This window comes from Pristiophorus japonicus, chromosome 10, assembly GCF_044704955.1.
Source record: "Pristiophorus japonicus isolate sPriJap1 chromosome 10, sPriJap1.hap1, whole genome shotgun sequence".
Lineage (NCBI taxonomy): Eukaryota > Metazoa > Chordata > Chondrichthyes > Pristiophoridae > Pristiophorus > Pristiophorus japonicus.
The window spans coordinates 153511628-153528897 of NC_091986.1; the positions used below are offsets into that span (position 1 = coordinate 153511628).

The following is a 17270-nucleotide window of genomic DNA, read 5'->3' on the forward strand; positions in this document are numbered from 1 at the left end:
TAATCAGTCACCCTTCTCTTAATTTTTGCACTCCCTAACAACCAGCTCAAGAACAGCTAATGGAGAAAGTTGGGAGCACATCTATTTCCCTCTGCCATTTTGATTCTTTTGACGGGTTTTTTTGTTTTTGTCCTCTCCTGAACATGCTGACTTAAGTTTCACAGATGTTGGCAACCCTCCAGTACTTTACCCAAGAGGCCATTCCTCAAACTGGGTACTGAATATTGGCATCACAGCTGAGCTTGACCCCTCACCTGCCAATCGCCACATCACATATATTTTATATCAGGGATCCTTGGATAGTGATCAGAAACAGAAATCTTGTTATTTCTCTCTCCTCTCCCTTTTCTGAGCTGGGAATGCTGAAACCAGTTGTGGCTTCCTCACTGCTGTCCAGACAGAGTCAAGTTAGCTTATCACAGACCAGGGATCAAATTCTTGACTTTCCTGGTCTGTATGGCTCAGTACCACACCTTATTGAGTCATCAAATAATTTTTTTTCAACTATATTTTCATGCCTGATGGTTAGAAATACTGAATTGTCTCTTACACGCTGAATTAATTAGCGTCAAAGATTTTACTTCTTTCTAGCTGCTGCATGGCTATCCTAAACTATTATCGTCGCTGCTTGTTTTTTAACCATAATGTAACTTTGAGCACTAAATGCTAGAGATGGAGTTTTCGTACTAAATTAAAACGTACAAATTTGCTAGGTTTTGAGACTTTACTTTGCCAAGCAAACTAAATATTTTAATCTTGGTTTTAGAAAAACAGCAAAATAATTCCCTGCACAGCATGCAGAACTCCATGTAAAAGCTTTGACATGACTCAGAGTGTAGAATCTGGTGGGAATATTGAAGCATACTGTTCGGTTGCGTGCATGTCCATACACAAAACAAGATGCCCAAAGCCAACAGGTAAAACTAAAACTTTGTGTCTTCATCATATTACATTTTCATGCTGGGTAAGGTTGTAGAGCCTTTTAGTTTGTTTCTGCAGTTTCTATCAGACAGTTTAATAAAATAGTTGTCTTGTGGTTAGTAATTTCAGCCACTGAAATAATATGAGTACAGTATCATAAGAATTTGTTTAATTACCTTTTACATCTTAGTCTTTAAAATGCAAATGATGCTGCAAAAATTATTTTGTGCACGTGGTATTTCTGGAAATGTGTACAATTTAGGGGAAATCATTAATAGCTAGATTATTCAAAGGGTTGTACACATCTGAACTGCTGAATTCTAAATAATTGTAAACTGAGATGTTCTTTAGTTTGTTATTGCTGTGGTGTTTTTATATTTTTTTTTTTGCTTGTTCGAGGCAATTTAGAGTCAGATGTTTAGTGTAGAAATAATCAAGTTCACTTCATTCATGATGTCACTGAAGAGGAGAACAAAACATCTGCTTGGAACCTGGAACGATGTATAGATTTTGTAATAAATGTAGAGCTTTTGTGATGTTTGAAATATGTGGCAGTTCAGATGATTACAGTTCCACATTTTACAATGATATTACTGTACTTCGTTGAAAATAAAAATGATGTACACTAACTCTGAGGAATAAATTAACCTTTTCCTTCTGAACATAATAGATTCATCATCAAGTGCAGTATCCAGATCACTTCAGTGACTCTGAACCTTGCCTCTGACCATGGTGCATTGCAGCAGCATAAATGTTTTACTTCAAGAATGTGCCCTAATAAAGTCAAATGCAAAAATTATCTACAATGAACTATAATGTGATAAATATTGACATGAGGGCATTATAAAATACTCCAGGTCAATAGGAGATTCAATACTTTACTCCAATGCTTTCTTCTACCTCTATGTATTCGCTGCTTGTGACTCTTAACTCTTTCCCTTCCACACATGCCTTCAGGACCTTGAAGCTTGACAACTATCCTAATCAGCTACTCCAAGCTTCAACTCATTTAAAACACTGCATCCTCGCCCATATCTCTTTGCCCCGTCCTCTAAGTTTCTCATGCTCCAGCATGTTGACTTCAAAGTTTTAATCCTCATTTTCAGATCCATCCATGGTCCACCCTTAGTGGTCTCTTCCTACCTTGCATCCCAGCCTGCGCCATCTGCTTCTCAACGCTGAGCTTCTCCATGTCTTTCCCTCCATCATTGGTGACCGATCGTTCAGCCACTACTGTGGTTCAGAAACTCCCTGCCCAGTTCTTCTCCACGTAGCAACTTCCCTCCTTGTTTTCCAAAACCTAAAATCTCTTTGACCATACCTTTGATACTACACCTTTCCTTTTTCGCCACCATGATTAGCATCTGCCCTGTATGTGAAGAGTGCTATAGCAATGCAAGTTGTGTTTAGTACATGAATTGTAATAGTTTATTTTATAGCCTAAATACTGTACTCTTATTTGTTCTGATGTACTTTTGGGTGTAATAATAGTATTTAAAAATGAGCAATCTTTTCACCCGTTTTGTATAATTTGCTGTATTTTGTCAGTTGGCAATAGACTTCTACTGCCTCCAAATACTGGAAACCTGTTAGGTCACATCAGAGAACAGGACAATAATAAAACAAAATGATCACATGCAGTGGTTTTTCAGTTAGTTACAATTATATAAATCCAGCAGGTATACAATTTCATTAACAACATTCTTGGCAGTTGAGAAAGATGAATTTTAACTCTCTGAAATGTCCTATTGGCAATTAAAACTTTTTCATAGTTAAAGATTAAAAACTAGCAATGTTTCCCCAATGGATAAATGGACCATATTGAGTTAAAGCATTTAGATCACAAAGGACCCAAATTTGATCCTTGGTCTGTGATGATCTCAGTTGAGGTAATACATTGGCTGCGATTTTGCCAGTGCTCAGCGTGCAGGATTGTGGCGGGTCAGAAGTGAAATTGACAACCTGCTGTCAAATCGTGCACACACCACTTTCCCAATGTCTGGTCTGCCTGCGCTGAGTCGAGCCAACCGGCAGTGGCAGGGGAGGAATATGAAGGAATTATTGGCTTGTTTAGAAGCCCTTAGTGAATTTTTACTTACCTTTTAAATTTAATAAATCGGCCACAGCATTCACGTTGCTCCTGAACCCCATCTGTTCATCTGAGGCGGAGGTTGTGTGGCCATTGAAGCAGCTGATTGCTGACAGCTTAAAAACTGGTATAAAAGTTCCCACTTTACAACTGTTCACTTTCCAAACCTAGAGACTCTTGGTTTCTCCCTTTGGAACACAGATTGAGCTTCATGCAAGCTGCAAGTCTTTGGAGCAGGATCACCACATTGCAGCAGCCTCTCTCACCTTTGACAGAGCGCTTTTGTCATCTCACCTTCAATTGCTATGTACTCCATCCGCATGGGATCCATTTAGACTCTTGTCATTTTGGTCCTCAGAATCTGACCAAGATCAGCCCCAACGCCAGCGTCACCAGACATACCAGCAGCATGAACAACCACACCAACCTTCTCCGCAATCACCTGATGCTGTACAGGATAGAAGGCATCAACACCTGAGCACATTGCTGCCAGGGATGGCCTCACCATAGCCAGTTTTACTTCACTTGGCGCTGCACACCCTGGCTGCCACATGATGCACCAGGGCTGGCACCACCCCACACCAATAACATAAAGTTATCCCTACGCATTGTTGGGAGGAACCAGACATAGTAGGGATTACTGAGACATGCTACAGAAAAATCAGAACTGGGAATTAAACATTGCAAGATATAGCATATTTAGAAAAGATAAGAGAAGGAAAAAGAGGAGCTGGAGTAGCTGTACTTATTATGGATAACAGAATGGCTGTAGAAAAAGGGACGCAGCTATTAGCAAGACAAAAATAGAATCCATATGGATAGAGATAAAAGATAATAATGGATCAAGCACACTAATACGAGTAGTCTACAGATCACCTAATAGTGGATGGGAAGTGGAGGAAGAAATATGCAGGCAAATTAGGGAAATGAGTAAAAAACATAGAATAATAATCCTGGGGGTTTGCAACTACCCCGATATTAATTGGACAGAGGAAGTAGGTAAAGGGGATATGGGAACAGAGATCGTACAATGTATACAGGACTCCTTTCTAACCCAATATGTAAACAAGGGAGGATTCGCAATTCGATCTAGTAGTGGGAATAAAGCAGAGCAGATAAGAGGAGTAAAGTAGGGGAACATCTAGGCAATAGTGACCATAATAAAATATGCTTTAAGGTGATAATAGAGAAGGACATAAGTGTGATGAAAACCAGGTTAATAGATTGGAGAAAAAAATGATTTGAGGGCCTGAGAATAGAACTTGGGAAGATAAAATGGGCAAAAATATTGGCATACAACAATGTAGAACAACAATGGCAAACATTTAAAACAGTGTTCAACAGAATGCAGGAAAAATATGTTCTGCTAAAAGGAAAGAACAAACTAAACACTAAAGACTCCATGGATGAATAAAGACATGGGAAAAATTGAGGGTAAGGAAAGAGCCATACATTAAGTACATAGATAGCAGAGGAAAGCATGATAAGAGAGAATACGAAGACATTGAGAAGTCAGAAAAACAATTAGGAAGGCAAAGAGGGACTATGAAATTAAATTATCAAGCAACATAAAACAAAATAGTAAAATATTTCAGAGGCACATCAATTTAAAAAAAGGAAGGTTGGGATGGGAATAGGGCCATTAAGGGATAGACAGGACAAAACCACAGATAATGGTAGGGAGATGGCAGAAATATTAAATCATTATTTCGCTTTGGTGTTTACCAAGGGAAAAGATCAAGTGGCCATGACATTGGATGATGAATACTAGCATAAGTGCATTTAAATTTTTTTTAAAGGGGATATATTAAATAAACTAATCAAACTCAAAGAGGATAAAAAAAAACCCTTGTTCAGATGGATTGCATCCACACATTTTAAAAGAATATAGGGAAGAGATAGCAGAGGTATTACTACACATATTTAATAATTCGTTAGAAAAAGTTGTAGTACCAGAGGACTGGTGAATAGCTGACGTAAGAAGGGGGAAAGAACATGTCCAGGGAATTATAGACCAGCTATCTTAACATCGGTGGCAGGAAAAATAATGGAATCCCTACGAAAAGAGAGAATAGAAGAACATCTAGAAATGAAAAGTATAATAATGACTAGTCAGCATGGATTTCAAAAGGGAAAATTTTGCTTGACCAACCTCATTGAATTTTTTGAAGAAGTAACAGAGAGTTGACAATGCTAATGCAGTAAATGTAATTTATCTAGATTTTCGAAAGGCCTTCGATAAGGTACCCCATAATAAACTAATGAGTAAGGTCAGAGAATGCGGAATCAGGGGACAAGTAGTAGAATGGATAGCTAGCTGGCTTCAAAACAGAAAGCAGAGAGTGAGAGTAATGGGTAGCTATTCACAGGGGCAGAAAGTGGGTAGTGGTGTTCCACAAGGACCAGTGCTGGGACCACTGTTCACAATTTACATTAACGATTTAGACTTTGGAATCAAAAACACAATTTCTAAATTTGCGGATGATATCAAATTGGGGAGTGATAGTCAATACTGAGGAGGACTGCAACAAATTGCAGGAGGACATTAATAAACTTGAAGAATGGCCATATAATTGGGAAATGAAGTTCAACACAGAAAAATATGTGGTAGTACATTTTGGTCGGAAGAATAGGGAGGTCAATTATTACTTGGAAGGTGTGAGTCTCGGTGGGGTAGAGAACCAAAGGGACCTCTGAGTACAAATATACCCATCACTAAAAGTTGTGTTACAGGTTAGCAAGGCCATAAAAGAAAGCAAACTAAGCACTAGGGATTATTTCTAGAGGGATAGAATTGAAAAGTAGGGAAGTTATGCTAAACCTATATCAAACCTTGGTTAGACTACATGTAGAGCACTGCGTGCAGTTCTGGTCACCATATAAAAAGAAGATAGAAGCACCGGAGAGGGTGAAGAGAAGATTTACAAGGATGATACCAGAAATGCAAGGGTATACATATTAGGAAAGGATGAACAGGCTGGGTCTTTTTTCTCTTGGAGGAAAAAAAGTAAGCTGAGGAATGACCTAACAGAGGTCTTTAAAATTATGAAAAGTTCTGATAGAGTGGATATAGAGAGAAAGTTTCCACTTGTGGGGAAGAGCATAATTAGAGGCCATCAATATAGATAATCACCAAGAAATCCAATAGGGAATTCAGAAGAAACTTCTTTACCAAAAGAGTGGTGAGAATGTAGAACTCGTTACCATAGGGATGGTTGAAGTGAATAGTATAGATTCATTAAGGGTTGGCTGGACAAACATATGAGGGAGAAGGGAGTAGAGGGTTACGCTGATAGATTTAGATGAGAAAAGACGGAGGAGACTCGAGTGGAGCATAAACGCTGGCATGGACTGGTTGGGCCGAATGGCCTGTTTCTGTGCCATATATCCTATGTAATGCCCAAGCCATTCTTTTCACACTCTTCAGCTTTGCAGGGGTTCCGTTATGTCTCTCATTCACTGCAACTCACTAAGTCACTTCCAATGGTGCACACAAGTCTGTCCAAGAAAGCAAAGTGTCGTAAGTAAAGATTTCAATGTTTGATCGCACATTAACAGAAACTTCTTCACATGAACATTGGCTAAAACACAAGTGCCTACCTTTGTGTGTTATTAGTTGGTATGATTAGACCAGGATGCGTGTGAGGTGTGGCTAGTGAGATGGGGATGTGATAATGTAGATAGAGGGATGGGTGGAGGTCCAAAGTAAGTTGGTGTGAATAAGGATATGCAGGAGTAGGGTAGGTAGCGAAGGCAGAGTGATGTGATGAGAGGCACAGCAGGATAAGGTTGAGTGTGGCTTTGCAGTGATATTTCGTGATCTACTGAGATCATTGAAACGTTTGCGCCCACGTCCTCCTGACCACATCCCTGCTTGTGCCCCCTTCTGCAATGTGCAACCAGGCTGTGTTGATTTCCTGGGGAGTTCTTCCACCCATTGGAAGGATAGAGGGACCTCCCTGCATGCTGTGACTCCCTCGATAAGCATATGGAGGGAGTCATGGGAGAGTGCAGCAATACACCTCTGTACAGTGCTTGTCTGTGTTTGCAGCACCTCAGTGCTGTAGAACACTGACAGCACAAATGTCAAAGTAAATTTGCGCATGGTCCTTTTAAGGAAACCGGCTGATGATGCGTCGTCAAATGACGTCATCAGACCCACTTCCTTCAATTGGCCAGGAAACTCGCTAGGCGGGCTTAACAACGCCCCATCAACGGAAAGTCATGTCGGAGGCCGGGATGGAGACAGGAGCAGGGCCGGGACCTGCCACCGACGTCGCCCACCATGGATCCGTCGAGGTAGGAAAAATCACGGCCATTGTCTCTGAGCTAGGGAGGAGAAATATATGCCAGAATCCTGCTCCTGACCTCTATTTAGTAACCCCAAAACTGCAGCCCATAGGCTATTACAGCACGTGAACTTGCAAATCAGCCATTATAGCCCAAGTCTAATTGTGCTTGTACTTTGCATGTAATTAGGTTGGCCTGTTAGGATTTTACGGGTCAGCACAAAACAGGTATAATTACTTAAACAGTGCTGTTACACATTTAAAGGATGTTGATAAATGTGCACAATTGCAATATTTTAAAATATGAATTTAATGAAAACAGGCAAACAGCTATCCGTTTCAAAAGGAATAACATAAAATGGACTAATAGTGCCAAATATAGTATATTTTGATCCATAAACAAGCAAATTGTCTCAGTAAAATGGTCAGAAAAATCAAAGTTCATTAAGTAACAAATCCTCCTGTACAGTTTTTAATCAATTCTATATAATTGAAAATTTAATAATTGGAAGTATTCCTTGAATTTTATGTTTTTGTATGGCAATTGCTTATATTTGCTCTTTGGCGTGCCATGAAACACAGCTAAGTGGCCCATTAAGACAAAATGTTTGGACACCTCTGCTCTGCCAGAACTCTCTGCATATGGGCATTGGAGGAAATCAGGATTGGGCTCAGCTGTAATCACTGGTGTGGTCAAATAACATGCTGCTGCTTCTCTGAGCTCACGTAAGAGAAATGCTGTACCTCCCACTTTTGCATTTTTCCTCTAATCCTAGCTTGTGCGCTGTATTGCTCTTCTGACCATTGTCTCATATCCACATCTTGCAGAGTATTCTGCATCTCGTCACACTTTGTAAACCAGTTCTGCCCTGTTTAATGTATCATATCCATCTGGACCAGTTTTCAAGAATTCCTTGGTGCATTTCCCTAGTTGACCAGTGCTTTCAGTCTTCTGCCCCTTCTATCTCTGAAGTAACTGATGTTCTAGCTGGCATTGAAGGTTTCTTGCCAAACTCTGCCTGGGGTAGAAATGGGTTCATATTTGGTAGCATTTTATGCTATGATTATGATTCTACAAGTATTTATAGTGAGGCCATCATGTTGCACCTTGAAGTCTCACCGCAGTTTGTTGTCTTGTTTTAGGTATGGGATCTTGCCACTTTTGTAAAAGAAGCGCTTTACCTCAATATCAAGCCACAATGCCTGATGGAAAACAGTACAACTTCTGCAGCTCTAGCTGTGTGGCTAAATTTCAGGTTTAGTAAATTATTTGAGTACAGTTTTGTGATCCATGTCACATGTAAATTTTGACTCATGAGAACCATTTCAAAGCCTTTGAGTTGGTTTTCAGTTTTACATTACCTATATGATACAGAGATAAATGTGCAGTTCACATCCCCTCTGACAAATTAAATCTAATGCAAGTTTCTGCATGAAATATATGACATCTATTTGATAAATATGTTTGAGATAGTTAATACCCATAACTAGCAGACTGTGCAGCACTTGCATAGGTTGTCTTGTCAAATATCTTCTTCACTATGTGATAACTGTATAATGTTGTTTAAAGGATGCACCCAAGATCTAGATAAATCATGCCATACCTGACATGAGTGAACTATCAGTGTTTCTACCTTTTTAGATACAGTTGAAATACACCACTGTTGTATTTCCATTAGATCAACCAATAGATCATAGTCAAAGCTGAAGACTTTCCACTTCAAAATGTTTACAAGCCTGCAATAGGTTTGAACTTCAACCAGTCATTGCTATAATCCGGATTGCTAGGCCAGGTGCTTAATAATGGGCAGATGGAATATTATTGCTGTTAAATAATGGTTACGTTCTTCTAGTTGCATAGAGGCATGGGCTCTTGAAAAGAAAGACATCTGGAGGGGCTGGGTTCTACAGTTCTAAATGTAGACACAAAATTTATCATGATTATATTTTAGTCTTACAGTGTTCAAACAACTACAAATGGTCAGGTCATATCAAATGAGGTGCAGCTGAAGTGTACCTACTGCAAGACTGGATTCAGTGCTAAGCCAGAACTGTTGGAATGGGAGGTAAGACTAATATAAATTTTAATGTAGACAATGTAACTAGACCTTTAACAAGTGCAAATGGGAGCTGAGTAGTATTGTGCGCCAGCAACAATAGGAATTCAAATTTAACAAATATAAAAGCGAGTAGTTGTTGTATACAAGGAGATGTTTCATACTAAGCTGGGGAGGGTGAAGTTGGGAATGGAAAAAGCATAGTTAAAGAGGAGGATCAAAAGAAGGTTTTTGAAGGTGGGGAGGGAATGGCAAGGCAGAGATGCCGGGAGAGGAAGTTACAGAAGGCAGGGCCAAGGTGATTGATGGCATTAAATTCTACTCTATAAGGGTACTGTATGAAATAAATTTGGAAAATCCCAACATATTTTGTAGTGAGTGTCCACCATGAAGCACTCCCCATATACAAATTAGCTTTAAAATGAGCAATATCATTCAAAGTAGTCACAAAGCGAGACAAATGGAAAGATTCACACTCGGAGTTGTTATTCTCAGACTGGATTAAGAAATCTTGTTTGAAAAGAATTTAGAGAACTTAAATCACACTTAGCTGTGTTTGATGTAAATACGGGATGCCAAAAGTACACTCATCCTCAGCACCTTGGTTATTTAATTAATTTGTTTTGCCAGTAAAAAATATTTTATTATAGTAATTTACATTTTTCCTTCAGAATAAGGTATTTCAGTTCTGCAGCAAAATGTGCTGTGAGGACTTCAAGAAGCTGCACTGCGTAGTGTCATACTGTGAATATTGTCAGGAAGAGAAAACTGTACATGAAACTGTGAAGTTCTCGGGAGTAAATAAACCATTCTGCAGTGAAGGTAGGTTTCATTACACTGACATATGTAGCTAGCCTACATTTGAACTTTGTGGTGGAAAAGTAATTTTAAATTTTTTTTAAAGAGTTTTGTATCTGATTTAAAAATCTTTTTTTAACACTGTATATTTAGCACTAGAACATAGGAACCGGAGTAGTTCATTCAGCCCCTAGAGCCTGTTCTGCCATTTAATTAGATCATGACTGATCAGTACTTCAACTCCATTTCCCCACCTTTGATTATTTTGCCTTGTTACCAAAATCTGTCGATCTCAGTCTTGAAAATTTAAATTGACCCAGCATCCACAGCCTTTTCGGGGAGAAAGTTTTGTGTCAACTTATGCTTTTTTATTGGTATTGAGAAATTAAAGTGGAGGCATGTAGTGCAAGACACTGCCAAGGTTGAAAAGATAAATAAAAAAGACTAAAGCATTTCATCGCGTAGGTGAAAAAATATTTTTAATGCATTATCCAGTACTTGAATGCGGGGTTATTTTACCCAAGTTTATATATATTTGTTTATATGGATGGAAGATTGCTTTAAAGAAAAACAACTGTCTGTTTTCAGGCTGTAAGCTTCTGTATAAGCAGGACTTCGCAAAACGTTTGGGTCTGCGCTGTGTTACCTGCAGTTACTGCTCCCAGATGTGTAAGCGAGCAGCAGCTAAAGAAATTGATGGAAAAGCAAGAGATTTTTGTAGTGATGATTGTTGCAAAAGGTTTATAGACTGGTACTTTAAGGTCAGTGAAGTTTACTCTTTTAAATAGATGATTTGTATTTTTATTTTTATCTTAAGATTCTCATTTACAATCAGAATTGCCATATAAATTGCAGACAGTTTTTACTTTTAAATCTAGTCCCTAACCTGTTTCACGAGCATATGGTGGCAATTCATTAATATGGAATATTATTAATTAAAACAGATCAGATCATTTTCCCTGGAATGAATAGTTATATAGACGGTATAGATTATGTGAAGGAAAATTTACAGACTGTTGACCTTTCTGATTGGTGACGCAATCCTCAAGGGTACATATTCTTTTTTACTGCAAAAATATTACAAAATAAGAACTGGATAATTATTTTCTAGATGTTAAACAAAAGCACATTCAGAACAAGATTTATTTTAACTTTTTCTATTTGCCACAGTTTCAATTCTATTAGCAATTTTCTGCAGCATGGCAAAATAAATTTAGTAAAGTATGGTATTTATGTAATTTTCAAAATAATTTTGAAACCTTATGTATGTAACTCTATGCAGGTTTTTTTCTCATATTTCCTTGTAAAGTTGTGTAAGTTGACATAAATGTACTAAATGAGTGCAGTGTTATAGTAGGAATAGATGTGAAATTCAGATAAACTGTATGAAGCAATACAAGTTGTGCATATTGGCATCTTCTATAAACGTTTGCTATTGCTTAGTTGCTTTTTGTCAGATACACGTGCATTCCTAATAAAATTATTTATCTGAAGTGGACAACATGAACCCAATTCCTGGTAGGTGGCTTACCTTGATGCCATAACATTATAGGCAACTGTCACATTACTTTCAACACTATTTTCTGATACCAGTATTGCATTGTGCATAAATAGATAAATATGAGTGGAAAAAATTAATAGTACACAACTTAAACTGTTAAATAAGTAGCATGAAAGAGTATACAAATGAATCCTTTAATCAAATTGGATCTAAAATCAGTATCTGTTTAACTTGCAGTACACAAGATTGTTTTACAGCCTGTGTGACCTAATTTTTTATGTTACCTAAATATAGAGACATTGTATTTCAGAAATGACCTTTTTCCTTTTAGGCTGCAAGATGTGACTGCTGTAAAGCTCAGAGAGAGCTGACTGAAACAGTTCAGTGGCGGGGAGAAATGAAGCATTTTTGTAATCAACAATGCCTTCTGCAGTTCTATAGTCAGCAGAATGAACCCAACATGTATACACAAAAAGGCCCTGAAAACATGATTATGGGTAGGTACTTGATCACGAGAAAATAAAATTGCACTGCATTTAAAGATATTTACTCATATTTGTGGTTGAATACTCCTGCCAGCTGATTACAGAGCAGAATTGAGGCCCGCCATTAAGAAGTCAGCAGTCCAGATTTGCCATTTTCCTGATTGCAGGAGTACTGTCAAATGACAGAGTAAGGGGAAATGGAATTTTCTCACTTCTATATAATCTGCCCTGTATATTTGTCTAGTGTCTTATTGGTCAGTCATTGCCCTGTAACCAGTAACATATTTATCCCCATCCTCAACTAAATGTACCTATCCAATCATATTTATAGCAGATATTAAAACTTTTTTGAAGGCTAACACGTTTGCTTGCTCACTTGGCAACTCTATTGATTAAGTGAGCAGTGGTTACTGTTCTGACACTGCTACTTGCTAATGTCACTTAATGCAGCTTGCGTAAAAGCTTGTTGAACAGGAAAACAAAATTGTAAAATCTTGCGACACATAATGAGGCCATCCGGCCCGTTGTGCCTGTGCCGGTTCTTGAAAAGATCTCTCCAGTTAGTCCCATTTCCCCATTGCCCTACAGATTTTTCCTTTTCAAGTATAGATCCAATTCCCTTTTGAAAATTATTATTAAATCTACGGCCACCACCCTTTCAGGCAGTACATTCCAGATCATCATAACTCGCTGCATAAAAATAAATTCTCACCCCCTCCCCCCCGCCCCCCTGCTGTTACTTTTGCCAATTATCTTAAATCTATGTCCTTAACTTACCCTTAAACCCCTTTTGATTTTGAACACCTCTATTAAATTTCCCCTTAATCATCTCTGCTCTAAGGACAACAATACCAACTACTCTAGTCAATCCACATAACTGAAATCTCTCATCCCTGAATTTCAGTTCTTTTTTAATAGAAGACCAGGCTAATGTCAGTTTACAGGCAATGAGATAACTCATCCCTCATGATGCAGTAGAAAGCTTGAGTGTATAAACATTCTTTTCTTATAGAATGTCTCTGTAATCTTCTCTGCTAATTTTCTGATCAAGCTACAGTAGTGACACTATAAAGGGATTCCCATACAACAATGTGCTGAAGCTAGGCAATTTAAAATGGCTGAGACTCTCCCAACAATGGAAGTATAACTGCAAAACTTTGTTTTCTTTCTCTCTCTCTCTCTCATATCTATAGTTCATTTGAATCCCGTGCATGCAGTTCATAGCTACCCATTATTTTGTATTAATGTGAACCTTTTTAAAGATTATAATGCAAAGCATGTAAGTAAGATGCACATCCCACAAGTGACTTTAGGTGTTGGAGCAGGTCACCCATGAGGCAAATATTGAACATCAGAGTTAAGCTATTGCAAGTATATTGCATGGCTGCAAACTCTATAATTAGTGGATGAAATTAATGGTAGACTGCAGAATTTTTGCTTATTTTTTTGCACCTTTCAATTTGGAGTTCCTTTTCAAATTTTGTTATTAGAAAAAATAACATTTTCCATCAATCTTTCCCCATCCTCTCCTGAAGGCTTTGACTCCATAGGATGCATAGGTACCAGGCTATTTGACCACAGGAGCATTACTGCAGAACCCAATTCTGTCCCGCAGGTATTCACATAGATTTATTTCTAGCAGGGGTAGCTGGAGAACAATCGAGAAAGAACCACGGGTGGTGGTCTCTCTCCTCTCTGCTGCCCCCCCCCCCCCCACCACCACCACTAACACCACCCAAAACTAAAGGACACTGAGACCAATTTATATCAGCCCTATTGCAGTGTCAGCTGATATCAGCTTATTCATTATAAACTGGGGATTTAACCTGCCAACTTCCTGAACTGTATAACATTGCTGTTCACCGGATACAACACAGTGAGCTGTTGGACGTAAAACATATCTTTTGCTTGTACTTCAGAATAAAAGTGTAGAGCTAAAATTTGCCCACAGTTATTTGAATCGTCTCATTCAACTGACAACTGTACGTAATTAAAATATTGTTCCATTTTTCAGTTTCAGATCAAAATGTTCAGACCCAAGTTTTTAAAGTCACAGTAAGTATTCTCCAAATTAGTACATTTCATATCTATAATTGTATTTGAACGCAGCCTTTTCCAGGTCCGCCCCACTCTCCCCTCCCCTTTATTTGCTGTGTATTCTGGCTCTGAATTTTATTCATATTTTAGCAAAATGTGTTAATTTGCATGTTAATTATCACATCTAAATTAATGTGACAAAAAAAATGTTTTAATTGGATTGTGTATGCACCATATTATAGGATAACCCTGTAAATAACTTTTTGCTCACAGTTGAGCAACTCACTTGTAGTATAGATAAGGATAATTAAAATCCATTATTGCTACCTTTTTTTCCCCAACTGCTGTTCTGGTTCTATTTTTAACCTTAAAAACCAGGGGAGAGGGAATGAACTCCAAAAAAATTCAAAGGAAATGAGTAGAAAAATCAGTTATTTGAAACATCACTATAATTCAAGAAAACAAGCATGGGGCTTTATTTTTTTTTTAAAGACACAATTAAGCTAAGTGACAACCCACAATTTTTTGTACATTTCAGGGACTTCACTTTTATTGAGCTCAATAACAGTTCAAAAAGTTCTGGCAAGCATATGCTCACAGCAGCTGTGTTATAATACATGTATGTCAGGGTTTTTTCACTTGCAATTCACTTTGGATGTAGCCGAAATTGGGAGGATATTTTCTCTGTATCCGCCAAGGACACTGAGAATGCAAGAGACAGCAAAAATTTGGAATATTTGTAATGTATTTTCCAAAACTCAATAGATGTCATAATATTTTCTGGAACAGACATGGTCAGGTAGGAGTGGAATTTACTTTCTAGTTTTGTTTTGTCTTCGCCACAAGCCACAAAGCGGGATATCAGTCAATACTCATGATTTCTACACACAAGACAAAAGATTTCTGATGGAGATTGAACAGCACAATGGCTTTCCTGAATGAAGATTGAGCCACTGTTGTATTCCAATTCTCTGACAGCTCTATAGAAAAAGACTGTGACTTCTTTGTCAGCCTCTTCTGCACAGATAATGACAACATCGACACAAAAGTGTTGAGCAATGTCAGTTGTTCAGCAATGACTTTGACAGCCTAAATGCAATAAACATCAGTGTTTGTTAATTCCATTATGAATTCCAATCTTGTTGTGGAATTTGTCTCTCTTTTTGTTTATCTACTGCCATTTTCACAGACTGGGTTTCTTTGCTTTTGAACTGCTTCATTTAATGGATGCACTGAAACATTGTCTGCCTTTTGATCATCACTACAGCTAAATACATATTAAACTATCTTGTGACGACAACAACAGCAGTTGGTCTCTTCAGAAGCATCATAAAACACATGTCTCATTCTGTTTGCATGCTGGAAGACAGCATCCATAGTAATCCGTTGCTGGCTAGTGTTCCAGCTTCATGGTTGCTTCATTTGATAGATAGGCTAAGTGAGTGGGCAAAAATGTGGGAAAATGTGAGGTTATCCACTTTGGTAGGAAGAATAAAAAAGCAAATTATTATTTAAATGGAGAGAGATTACAAAATGCCACAGTATAGAGGGATCTGGGGGTCCTTGTACATGAAACACAAAATGTTAGTAAGCAGGTACAGCAAGTAATTAGGAAGGCAAATGGGTCATTGACCTTTATTGCAAGGGGGATGGAGTATAAAAGTAGGGAAGTCCTGCTACAACTGTACAGGGTGTTGGTGAGACCACACCTGGAGTACTGTATACAGTTTCGGTCTCCTTATTTAAGGAGGGATATACTTGCATTGGAGGCAGTTCAGTGAAGGTTCACGAGGTTGATTCTTGAAATGAAGGGGTTTTATGAAGAAAGGTTGCGCAGGTTGGGCCTATACTCATTGGAGTTTAGAAGAATGAGAGGGGATCTTGTCAAAACACATAAGGTTCTGAAGAGGCTTGACAGGGTAGATGCAGAGAGGATGTTTTAACTTGTGCGAGAATCTAGAACTAGGGGGCATAGTTTCAGAATAATGGGTCATCCATTTAAAATGGAAATTAGAAATTTCTTTTCAGAGGATTGTGAATCTTTGAAATTCTCTACCCCAGAGAGCTGTGGAAGCTGCTGGATCATTGAATATATTTAAGGTGGAGATGGTCAGATGATAAGGGAGTCAAGGGTTATGGGGAGTGGGCAGGGAGTTGAGGTCAAGATCAGATCAGCCATGATCTTGTTGAATGTCGAAGCAGGCTTGAGAGACCAAATGGTCTACTCCTGCTCTTATTTCTTATGTTGTCATTTCCAGAATATTTGTTGCATGAGAAACAGCAATATGGAAGATTTTAGCTGGTTATGAAATACAAACCAAATGTGGGTTGTCATGTAACTTTAGATTGCAGGCATACTGTGCAGTAAACAGCTGAGTTTCAATTAGCAGTTGAAATTTCTCATTACATAAGTTCATACTATTTTAAAACTGTAGTTTCATATGGAAGCTTTTACATTTTTCCCGCAGTGACTAAATTCAGATCTAACATAAGTGCAGACTTCTTCAAAGCAAAGCCATAAATCGCAAGCAAAATGACTCGCTATTTGTTGGAGAACATTCAATGAAAATTATAAAACTTTTTTTTTTTCGTTCATTTTCGGGATTTGGGCATCGCCAGCCTTTATTGTCCATCCGTAATTAAGTTTCAGATAACTGGCGATCTCCAGAATGTTGATGGTGGGGAGATTCGGCGATTGTAATGCCATTGAATGTCAAGGGAAGGTGGTTAGACTCCTGTTGGAGATAGTCATTGTCTGGCACTTGTGTGGTGCAAATGTTACTTGTCACTTATCAGCCCAAGCCTGTTGTCAGGGTCTTGTGGCATGCGGGCATGGACTGCTTCATTTGAACTGATCCGTTGGTTGTGGGATCGCTAATCTTGGTCTATAGCATGCTGCTTTCGCTGTTTAGCATGCATGTAGCCCCGAGTTGAAGCTTCAGGTTGGTACCTTGTTTTCAGGTCGCCTGGTGCTGCTCCTGGCATGCTCTTCTACACTCCTTATTGAACCACGGTTGGTTATCTGGCTTGATGGTGGTGGAAGAGTAATATGCCTGGCCATGAGGTTATAGATTGTGGTAGAATGCAATTCTG

General features: G+C 38.4%; 1 protein-coding gene across 2 annotated transcripts in view; it reads left to right on the plus strand.

Moving 5' to 3' along the window:
- The window catches only part of zmym2 (zinc finger, MYM-type 2), a 172936-nt gene that overhangs the window by 84959 nt on the left and 70707 nt on the right, over window positions 1-17270 (plus strand). For both annotated transcript variants that reach the window (XM_070892189.1, XM_070892190.1), the window contains exons 8-14: window positions 767-917; window positions 8443-8555; window positions 9252-9365; window positions 10028-10178; window positions 10743-10915; window positions 11987-12152; window positions 14155-14195. In XM_070892189.1, the coding sequence (XP_070748290.1) occupies window positions 767-917; window positions 8443-8555; window positions 9252-9365; window positions 10028-10178; window positions 10743-10915; window positions 11987-12152; window positions 14155-14195 (909 nt within the window). The remainder of the gene's footprint in view (window positions 1-766; window positions 918-8442; window positions 8556-9251; window positions 9366-10027; window positions 10179-10742; window positions 10916-11986; window positions 12153-14154; window positions 14196-17270) is intronic.